This window comes from Larus michahellis, chromosome 1 (assembly GCF_964199755.1).
Source record: "Larus michahellis chromosome 1, bLarMic1.1, whole genome shotgun sequence".
Lineage (NCBI taxonomy): Eukaryota > Metazoa > Chordata > Aves > Charadriiformes > Laridae > Larus > Larus michahellis.
In genome coordinates, this window is record NC_133896.1 from 101,310,742 (window position 1) to 101,322,742 (window position 12,001).

The 12,001-nt window shown below is 38.5% G+C and overlaps 1 protein-coding gene across 7 annotated transcripts in view; it reads right to left on the bottom strand.

Moving 5' to 3' along the window:
- Window positions 1–12,001, bottom strand: part of CBLB (Cbl proto-oncogene B) — a 133,501-nt gene that overhangs the window by 53,111 nt on the left and 68,389 nt on the right. For all 7 annotated transcript variants that reach the window (XM_074596536.1, XM_074596516.1, XM_074596526.1 and 4 more), the window contains exon 5: window positions 2,793–2,949. In XM_074596536.1, the coding sequence (XP_074452637.1) occupies window positions 2,793–2,949 (157 nt within the window). The remainder of the gene's footprint in view (window positions 1–2,792; window positions 2,950–12,001) is intronic.

The following is a 12,001-nucleotide window of genomic DNA, read 5'->3' on the forward strand; positions in this document are numbered from 1 at the left end:
GCTCCTCTCTGAACCCTCACCAAAGATGGATGCCAGGAGGCTTCATCACATGAAAAACATTAATTGCCCTAACTAGAGAAAAAAGGGAGTTGACTGTTTCCCCTTCACCACGCCAGCACTGACGCTTCCTTCACAAAAACACAATGTTCTTTCTCCTGTTGTATTACTCAACTGCACGCATATGAATCAAAAAGGATGATCAAACACTCGGTACTTTGGCGTTTTGTTGGCCCATGGTAATATAAAGGCTCGCTACAGTACATTATAAACAAAATTCAAGTAGCATGCAAATTCCTTGGTTAATGACAACCATCAAGCTTCTAAGTTGACAGTAGACGGTATCTTCCTCAAATGCCTGGACTCTGTACACAGTACCACGCTGCTGCTATACCTAGAAAATGATGTGACAGTACAACTGAAAATCAAAGGGCCAGAACTCATAGCTTGCCTTGTGCACACAGAGTATTGCAAAAGCAGAAGTGTTAAATGGGAAAAAGATTTGTACGCTTTCTCTTCTACGGAAACATTTTTGCGTAAAAGCACAGCTTCACTGAGCACATTAATAGCGACAGAATGAAGTTCCTTTACTTCAAAGCATCTACGTATTCTGCTGTGCTAACTTCATCTCTGGGCAGAGAACACAGCACTTCGAGCCGTGCACGCATACAGTGGGGAGGCAGGGGGAGCAACTTCACTTTACAGGACCTCCATGAAAAGTAGTCTTGCTTTCTTCTGCGAGTAAGCATCATGATAAACGTAGCTTTGCTGTAACACAAGCCACAGTTGGCAAAACAGTATTTTGATTACTTAAACAACTGGGATTTTCTCTCCGTGGGTGTACGCACACATAGTTACAGAAGCTGTTTAAAAACTAGAGAAGTAAAATGTAACCTCTGGGAGAGGTTCTCAGACCAAGTTCAGTGCAAGTTCATTTCAACAGTTACACTGCTATTGCACAAGTTGGTAATCTGTTTGGCAAAAATCCTCTCTCTGTTTTTTTTTGTTAAATTAGAAGTTAATTCTAACCAGTCTTCTCTCCTTATATCTATCGGTACTGCTGATCCCCCTTTTCTAGCCCAAGGGATGGTAATGAATCAAACCAGCAATGGCCTCACAAAGAAACGGATGCAAAGAGATATTCATTGGCTCACAGAACAAGGAAAATAAATCTCATTTGAGGCTTCTGTCCTGAAGTTTAATGCAATCTATAGGACCGCACATAGGGTCAGAACGAACTGTTACTTCTCAGATCACTGCTTCTCATTTAATTTTATATTCGATGTACAGATTAAAACAAATAAAAAAGCAACCAAATCCTGTTATTATTTGTAAGTAGAATGCTTAGGGGGAAAAAAAATATTACAGAAAGGAACCTTAAATAAATGCATTTTATTGTGATGTATGTTGCAGCCGATGGGTTTCAGATATTTTGAGTCAAGTCTGAGATCAGTATTTGGGCTTGATTACTAACCTGAACACCATATTAGTTTGCCAAATACTGAATAAAAGGGAGAAACTTTGGCAGAGACAGATCCCAAGGCAGCAACATTCAGACAGGAATGCTTGATCATATCAAGCTCCACATGAAGGGCAAAGCTTAGGGGGATTTTGCTAAATCAGCATAAAGTGCAATAATCTATATTTTCTAGTTTATTATTTCATCAAAGAGAACCCCCAAAGTTTTGTTCAAACCTCCATAACCTGTGTGTGTTTTAATAAGTGACCAATGTTTGTGGTTAAATTAAACCGAGTTTAAACCATAACATTTTCAACTTTGATACAGTTTTGACTCAGAACAGAGAAGAGATTATCAAAATCAAAACTCTGTAAACTAAAATCATTAATCGTCTCCTGCCAATTCTTAATATCAACTTCATAATGGCACCCTTTCCCATAACAGCAAAACCAAGAAAGCTAAACCGAGATTATCACAGAATAACATGGAAGATGGAACAAACATATGGCCCAGGCTTAGGCATAAAATTGGTATTTTGAACATATTTCTAAAAGGCTAAAGAATAATGGAACCAGTTTACCACTGTATGGGGTAAATGAAAGTAAACGATCAAGTATATTTCAAAGATTCCTATATACAAAAGAAATATTCAACAGTGACAACTTCCGAATCAATTAATCTAATATGGATGCAAACCGGCATGGCCTTCTATATTGACTGAAATAGTTCAAGTATGTTCTGTAGAAGGGACACAAGGTCAGAGGTACGTAACATAAATACAAGTTTATTTCAGATAAATATTACCTATTAACAACAATACAATTAATGCTATTCCCGAAGATAGTCCCTTATTGTAAATAAACAGCAGAGCATTAATGGCAAAAATAAGTTCATAAAAGAAAGAGGCCTACTAAAAAAAGTCATATGTACCTTTCCTTATGTGTTTGTAGAGACACTTCATATATACATAGATACAAAAGCACAATGAAAACACAAGTAAAATTTAGATAAATACCCAAAGGCCAACATTTCTAGGAATGCATTTAAGAATAGTGAAAAATAAGTAGCAGCAAACACAAATATATTGTATTCATACGAAATACATGCAGAAATGAAGCAGGCGTTGTTGGATGTTTTTAGTTCTTCAGATGTAGGTGTTGATGCTCCAAACATCTCTGAAGGACTAAATAAAATGCACAAATTATTTCTGAACTCTAGTGTTTTCAGTTATTTAAGTTTTTTTAAAAAAAAATCTGCTTCCTTCACCTATAGGTACTTGCCTGAGGGCACTAAGATTCTCAAATTCATACAAGTATCTAAAATTTTCAAATCTTACCTGAAATAATCTAGTGAAGATATCAAATTCAAAAATTGAAATGTAGTCATTGCAGGTCAAGTCAATAGTAGATTTAAGAGCCATTGCTTCCAAACCAGAGCTTATCTGATGAACTTCATGAAGGCACTGCCTGAACACTTTCCATGGCACTATAGTTCTGTAAGAGGGGTGGAAATAATAAATTTAATAAAACCACACATTTAAGATTTGATACCTTATTTAGACGTCAGAAATGGAGTTTTAAAGAAGTGAAATATTAATTTGGTTTCTCTGCAGACAAAAAAAAAAAACCCAAACCGAACAAAACCCCCCAAGTTTTCTGAAAGCAACCTAAGCAAATGAAAGAACAGTTCAATTTCCTTTAAACACAAAGAAAGTATCATTTATTTTACAACAATAAATACTCACGCTTCCTTAGGAGGACAACAAAAAGAACACTACAGGAACTGAAATATCCTACACCAAGCAGGTGTGACAACCAACCTCACACCTTCTCAAAGATAACATAAAGGACCAGCTGTGTGCTTGGTAAAGAATTCCTTTTTTCACAGCCTCTCTTCTCAGAATGATAAGCATCAATGTAGTATCTACCATGATGACATTTTTTATAGCTAAAGCTCATAAACACTGGTCAAGTAACCTGATAGCAATCAACTAGACACCACCAATGCTAGTCCAAGGCCTGTCATAACCCCTGACAGTTACAGGTACATTAGAAGACGCATCTTCTCAGATCTTCACCTTCACACATTCTTGCAGGATGGGGAGTATTTTCAGACAGTAGTGCATGTAGGAAAAGGTGGAAAATCAGGATAGAGGGAAATTAAAATTATCCTCTCTAATACGAAGCCGAGTTCTGTCAAATTCAGTTTCTATTTGCATAGTCAGAAATAATACAGATTAGTTATTTTGCCAACAAAGTGCTTATATTTGGAATCTGATCACTTGGAAGTGCCCTGTTTTATCACTCTTAAAACTATGAGAAATTGTTCAATAACAGCAATTTTTCTTCTCATTTCACTAGGGTCAAATTTAAATTTTGCATAGCCATAACACCTTGTCTTAAAGTTCTGCCTCACACTGAGAGCAGACTATACGATATCTTAAAAACATTTTAATTAACTGAAAAATAATCAACATATAACTATTAATCATATATAACTATTTTCAGGACTTAACAAGATCTCTCACATTCATAATAAAATTTTTTTAATAACCGTTAAAATGACAAAAGACACAGACCTCAAAACTTATCAATATTTCTGGCAATTTTTATGACTTCACATTGACTTATTTTTGTAAGACACAAAATATTTTATTCCAGTTTCCCTAACTATTTTCTTATGCAGAAATGCATGTTACTTATGTATATTACTTGGTAGTACAGTACTGTGAAAAAAAAAAGACTGACTGTATTAAGTTGTTACTGCATAATAAATACGCTGCAGTTAACCTAAAGTAAAACAAATAGTAATTTGAAGTACAAGACTAAACATGTGCTCCTGTATTTCTAGTGCATCAGGCATTCACTACATTTATAAGTGCAAAGAAATCTACTTGTTACTTGGAGGCTTACATTGAGAAAGTCATAAATGATAAAACGCGAAGTTCAATAGATCTCAGCAGATACTTTCATCTGTGTATGAAAAACAGGAAACCACAGAGAGCTGACGAGAGATACCACATCAGATGCCATTTAAGAAAGAATGCACATCAAATTTTGATTATGGTAAAGAGAGAATGAAATACTGCACTAAGTTCAGAGAACATAGTTGGAAAACGTCATTGCTTTTGTGGTGTTAAAGTTGTTAAAGTGCCTATTCCTTATTTAGTTCCTGTAAATGTGGCTCTAAAATACATCCTGATTCTCTATGTAAAACATCCTAAACAGTTACAGCACTGTGATTATGCCAAAATGGGGTTAGAAAAGTTTTTTTGGGTCGTGAGTGATTTTGCGCACACATGTGTGTGTCAAAATTCACTAAATTCAGCAGATTTTTTTTTCCTGCAGCTTTGTGAAATAGGTCTTTTATCTTCTGCTTTCCTAAATAAAGGTGAGAATTGGTTGTTGAAATTGTTAACTCCTGTTTCTCGACAGCTACTTTTTATACAGCTATCATTCCTAAATACTTCGAAAAGCTCCAGCCAGGGATCATTTCTCCCATAACGTGTCTCTCCAGTTTATATATACAAACTGCTGCACTCTTCTGTGACCTTGCAAGACAGCGCACACTCACTCAAAATGAGGGTGTTACCAAGACTTTACAAGGTGAAGGTTTCTGCCACATCCTCCTCTTCTGCTCCTGTGTCACTGAAATCTGGTGACCTTTTCAGGCACACTGTGAAACACCCTCCTCTGACAGAGGTCTAGGAGGGGGTCACGCAGAATGCTTCCCACAGTGAAGGGTCTGAAAGAACATTTCATAGATGGCTGGCAAGTTGAGTTTCTGTTTGACTTAACATTTCATTGCTGTTGCTTTCTTGTGTTTTAAGGGTTACACAGCCTCTGAAGGCATCTTTTCATTATGCAAATCCAAAGAGTTATTTTAATTGTTTGGGAAGGTGTCAGGGGCAGTGCGAGGGGGAAGGAAACAGGACGAATCAAACCAAGGTTGAGATTGGGACTGTCATAGTCAATAGCATGCTTAGATTGTTGTTTAAACATGTGTGTGTGTGTGTGTGTGTGTGTGTGTGTGTGTAAAAAAAAAAATAGGATTCTGTTTGTAATGAAATACTGCCTGCAGCGTTTTGCTCCTGAACCACAGAAGGTATCTCCAATAAATATTTTCAGTGATCCTTTTCCTTGTAATATTTGTTGCATCATGCCCTAATGATACCCTGCACTGGAGGCTGGCAGGTATTCTGCACACGCCTCATGCTATTAGGCTGACCTGTGGACACTTGTCTAGGAGGAGATGAGTTAGTCAGTGCCACTACAGCTCATCAGAAAGATGTGATTTGACATCCCAGTAGCATTAGGTTGAGGAAGTGCAGTGTGCCTCAGTGCTTCAGGTATTTAATCACAGTTAAGTGAGCTATCCCTTGCAGAAGAGCACACGTGACTCCAGCTGAGACGATGTCCAGGGGAGTATCTCATGTGAGAGGATGGTACTGCAGTGACTGTACTTGCCTCAAATGTTTGATGCCCAAAGGTAAGAGCCCTACTACGGATGCACACATGAACAGATACACCCAGGGCTTTTGTAACAGTTTCTCTTTCTATAATACAATTTGGGGGAAAAAAAACCAGGACACTGAAGTATACAAAAATATCCTACTACATTGCATGTACATACTGTTATTGTGCTACATGTTACTTTATTATGACCTTCAATTAGTTCAAAATCTTCAGAGATAGTTTTAGAAGGAAACAAAAATATGAAGGAAGCAGAAATGCACACCTTATACAGCAGAAAAAGGTTTTGGAGGACCTCTTACAAGGAAAACCCAATCTCTATCTGCCAAACTGTTAGGAAACGATTCAACCATACGGTGTCTTTGTACTGCCTTTCCTCATCATTAGACTAGAAGCAAGCTCATACCGAATTAAGGAAAGAAAACACAAAATAAAACAAATGATCACGAATGATTTTTCCTGAAGAGGCTTTTTGCACACATCTTATCTCTCTCAAATCAACAAAACTATCTGCATCTTGGCAGACTGGGGCTGCCTTATGTAAGAGTCGTATCAAAAACCTTTAAAAATGCCATTTCTCCACCAAGCCTCTCAAAATGAGACTACTTCTCGACATTTCTTCTGCAATAGTAAGCGTATTTGAAGAACTATGAATTAAAAAAATGTTCTGATCAAAGTATAAGCTTTTTAAAAATACTTTTATATAGGATAGTATCTATTTACTATTATTGACACATGTCAAAGGGAAGTGTCACTCCATACAAATACAGTGTTCTAAACACCACCCACACAACTTTCATATGCCTAAAGGAGAAGGATTAGTGTCCTGCATATAATTTGCAAGTGACTTAGCAGAGGAATCTGAGTCGTCCCTTCCCTCCTACCCTGATCATGTGTACATAGGATTTTCTTAAACTCCCTGAAAGCTCCTGCATTATTAAAAAGCAAAAGACATTAAAATAAACCTGGAGAAGAGGCAAGTATTTTCTGAGCGTGCAGAGTACGCTACTTCAGTAGAACTGCAGAGATGCAGCTATTCCAGAATGTCAAGTGACACTGCTCTCATTTGAGCCAGAGCAGACCACAAGTATGTCTAGGAAGGCAAACATGTACCTGTGTGACTTACAGTGAACATTTTTGTCTGCAAGAGACTCTCTCAAATGTGGCCAGAAAACATAACGTGAAAAGGGCATTAGTGTATCCAGAGCAAACTCAAAAATATTCAAGCAAATACTGACCCAGATAGAAACAACATTCTTTGCAAGTCTGCAGTGAGCAATTTGGGTTTCGGTTTATCGTCACTGAACAGAGCATTTTCTTAAGACTGCTGCTCCAGTTTTAAGTGAGAGGCCACATGTTTTCATTGCTTCTGAACTGCAGAGCAAACAATTGACACACAGAAGGCTTGAGAAGTTCAGTCCTGAGGGAAAAAAGGAATGCTGCCATATCGTGCCAGTACAATCGTTAAATAGTGACATCATGCAGAACAAATATAGAAGAATCTAACATGAGAAAAGAGAAGGTAAAAGAGATAAAATGAGCCTTATGAAACAGGGAAAATATACCGCCAAAATTATCCACTTCCAAAGCTGCATAACTTGATATTGCTGAAAAGACAGCAAGTTAGTGCTTCCTTAAGGGATGCAGGAAGTCTGCATTTCCTGAAGTGTCCCCAAAGGGGGACTTATCTATATATTTCCAACTCTGATCTCTAACCACAAATCCAAAGCACACCCATGCTTTTGCACATCCTTTTATACTTAAAACACTGCCTCTCCTGCCTGTCCATTGCGGATCTGTTCTCCTGTCTCATAACCTTGTATGCCAACTATTACAACTTTTGTTTCTCCATCCTTTGTACTTGCAATTTTACCATTCTAAGCCACACAGAATACTGTGAAGACCGTTGCCCTTTTCTGGTTTTTAATCATATCTTGACACTTTCCACTGACTAGCTCTTCTCTGTAATATTATCTGCCTTCTTGTTCAAACCTGTTTATCTCATCTCGTATTTACATGAAAAAGATCTAGTGAGATTTATGTCCCATTACTAGCACCCAGGGAACAGTACCTTCTGCCTCTAGCTCAAGTTTTTAAACAAGGGTACCAATAAGCCTATTTCCCGTGCTACTGATCAGCTGAGGGAGGAACCATTCTCTAAAAGGCCCATTCCCTATTAACTTCTTTAAAAGTTCCTGTTGCCAAAACATCTGTCTTGATAGTGATGAAGGCTATGGCACTTGGATCACTGCCTCTTCCTCTTTCACAGAATCATGGAATCAAGGAATTATGGAATTTTAGAGTTGGAAGGGACCTCTAGAGATCATCTAGTCCAACTCCCCTGGCAAAGCAGGATTGCCTAGAGCACATCACTCAGGACTGCATCCAGGCGGGTCTTGAAAGTCTCCAGAGAAGGGGACCCCACAGCCTCCCTGGGCAGCCTGTTCCAGTGCTCTGTCACTCTCACTGTAAAGAAGTTTTTTCTCATATTTGATCAGAACTTCCTATGTTCCAGCTTGTGCCCGTTACCCCTCGTCCTGTTACCGGGAACCACTGAAAAGAGTCTGCCTCCATCCTCCTTAAACCCACCCTTTAGATACTTGTAAACGTTAATAAGGTCCCCCCTCAACCTTCTCTTCTCCAGGCTAAAGAGTCCCAGCTCTCTCAGCCTTTCCTCATAAGGGAGATGCTCCAATCCCTCAATCATCTTTGTTGCCCTACGCTGGACCTGCTCCAGTAGTTCCCTGTCTCTCTTGAACTGGGGAGCCCAGAGCTGGACACAGTACTCCAGTTGTGGCCTCACCAGTGCAGAATAGAGGGGGAGGATGACCTCCCTTGACCTGCTGGCCACACTCTTCCCTATGCAGCCCACAATTCCATAGGCCTTCTTGGTGACAAGGGCACATTGCTTGCTCATGGATAATTTACTGTCTACCAAGACCCCCCAGATCCTTTTCTTCAGAGCTGCTTTCCAGCGGGTCCACCCCTAACCTATACTGGTGCCTGACATTCTTCTTCCCCAGGTGCAGGACCCTACACTTGTCCCTGTTGAACCTCATTAGGTTCTTCTCTGCCCAGCTCTCCAGCCTGTCAAGGTCACACTGGATGGCACCATGGCCCTCTGGGGTGTCAGCCACCCCACCCATCTCTCTGTATCTTTGGCTTCCCTTTACACTGTAGTTCATGCTCACATTTGAAGCTTTCTGGGCCAGGACCACCATTTTTACAGTGTTGGGGCAACAGTAGGGCTCTCGGGTGCTATCAGCAGCAAGAATGTGAAATCAAGTAATAAATTAAGGGGATCAACAAAGTGTTAAAACCTAGCCTATCTGAGGTCTCACTTTCAGACAGCTAAATGTTTTCAAGTTAAGTGGTGCATTGTGGTCTGCCTGTTTTACTGCTGCTCCTCTGAACCCAAGCCGCAGATGCTACATCTGTTCTGAGCCAAAAAGCACTGACCACAGCAGAACCACAGCCACTCAAAATTTAGAATCTCAATCTGAAATACCTGTTTAACTGCTACTGAGAAATCAATAGCCATATTTTTTCCTAAATTCCAATAAAAAAATAAAAACATTTCAGGCCTCAGCTGGAAAAAAAAAGTATAAGGACATTAAAATAGTAATGTGTTTGACCCTAGCAGTGAAAGAATTTCTATTTCCTCAGAAAATAAAAGGTGGGGGGAAATCAATTTATCTGACAAAACTAACAGAAATGCTTTCAATTTTTTTGAGGTTTCACTATGAAGAGTAAAACTTTAAAAGTTAAAATAAGTGGCAGAACTATGGAGAATTGAAAAATCTAAGAACATTGACATTTCGCTGCTGATTCATTCTGCAACATGAAGACAGCCACAAATCACAAAATTCAATAGTTACAAAGCCCTGCATGACTTCACTGGAGCTTTCAAATTCAGAGGCTGGAAAGATCATGTCACTGTTAGGTCATCTCGCCCACTCTCTTTCTCGGTTCAGGATTGCTCCCAGTGGTATTGTGCACATTTTTGCTCAGAACAGAAAACTGGTAAAAGATGTAAGGTGCTATTAAAATGAGCAAGGATCCAGGGGAAATTAACATCAAGCACTATACAGTGATAAAATGTGGATAATGAAGAAGCTATCAGATTATGTTTTACATGCATATTTACAGCCCACTGGGGGTTACTAAAGTATCTGTAAACAAATGTAACTGCTGATTACATGCTTTACAATTTCACAGTTCCATTTAACATTACTGTTTAGCTGCACATTTAACTATCATTTGCTTCAGTACAACTATAATGGTAAACCATGGGTGAAGATTTAGTCCAATAAAACCACTTGCTCCAATAATTGTATTCTAGTAATCAGTACAAATTCAAAAATCACACCTTCTCAATTTCACTGCTTTCCTGCTTTTGACACCATCAAGCTCTTCCTTGGTATAGATCTTAACCTAAAATCATGACCTTGACTATGGTGTAAAGCTTGTGTCAATTTATTCCTCAGTTTTTCTTCAGCCGGCTCCTTTATTTTCTTTAAGAGGCTCTCTTCCTCCCCATAGCCTGTGAATACACCAAAGAGCTCCATCTCAGTCTACTGCAGTCATTCAGCCTTTGCTAAGTTCTCATTTGTTCCTGATTTTTGTTTTCAGAAAGCAAATCCAAAATTCTCTCTATTCTCTCATCTCCCTGATAGCTTTTCTAGGTGAGCTTCCTTGACAAAGTCAATACACCAAAACCACGCTGGGCCTTCTATTTGACACTGCTGACCTCCTCACCTACCCCCTAATTTGGATACATATTCTACTTTGCCCTTGCAGAGAAATGAATTCCTCCATTTCTTCCCTCATCATACTGCTACACATTCTCCTTCCACCCAGATAAGCAAAATCTCATTATGTCCCACCTTGATTTATCAATCTTCCCTATACATTCCTAAACTCCACAATAGTCACTCCCAATCCTTTCCAAGCATCATATCACTTCCAAGACTCCCCCTTCTCCTCTGAAACATGTGATACTGGAAAGCTTCACAACTGTAAAGGGTGGGACTATTTACTTCTTTTGCACTCTCATAGAATTGCGTAGGTTGGAAGGAACCTTCCTGATCATCTAGTCCAACCATCAACCTAACTCCAACAAAAATAATCATTAAACTATATCTCTACACACTATGTCTACTCGTCTTTCAAATAACTCCAAAGATGGTGCCTCAACCACTTCTGGCCCTCTCTGCCTATGTGAGGGCTGATGATTTCCATTATCCATTTATCTGCTGCTCTCACAAGCACCATGGCATTGTCTCCCATCCAAGCTTCTCTAGCTACTGACATTATCTAGAAGTTTTATAGAGTTGTACCAGAAATGCAAAAGCTGAGGAGGTATTTGAAGGCCAAGAATGTGTGAAGTTACCTCAGTACATTGCTCTGATGAAGCCATTGAAATTGCTTGCTGTGCTCTACTTCTGTGTTTTCTACAGAAATTCCAAGAGCAGCTAGATGTGTGATCATCAGAGATGTGAAACAGTTAGCCTAGCCATTTACTTTACTAATGAGTTTGAAGTCATGTGAATGTACACCTGACTAGCTTTAAACACAAAAAGAATGACTGCATCCCATGATGCTTATTAATAACAGTATGAATAAACTTACTTACAGCTGCACAATTTTGCAGCAAGTGTTCAAACAGACAAATGTAACCAACATAATCAGAAGTTCCCCATTCATTAGGGAAGAGTAGCGAAAGAAATCAGATATATTTTTTTTTTTTAAACTAATAACTGGACTCTTGAAAATTGTATCTTTTGGATTTTCTTCCTCAGCAAGTTGTAATATATTGCTTTCTGTAAATGGAAGTTTTACAAAAACTGAAAGCCAAAGAGTCAACCTAAAAACACAAATGGCTATTGACCTCATTCTTGCTATTTAGAATATTTCAAATTAAAACAGAAAAACACACCAACATTTCAGCAAGAAATCAAGGCAGAAAATTGATTATATAAAAAACTTCCAATTCATTATGTTTAGAAACAGGAAGATTATTTTTATGACAATATTATGCTGAAAAAAATCACAAATTAATCTAATAGTTCCA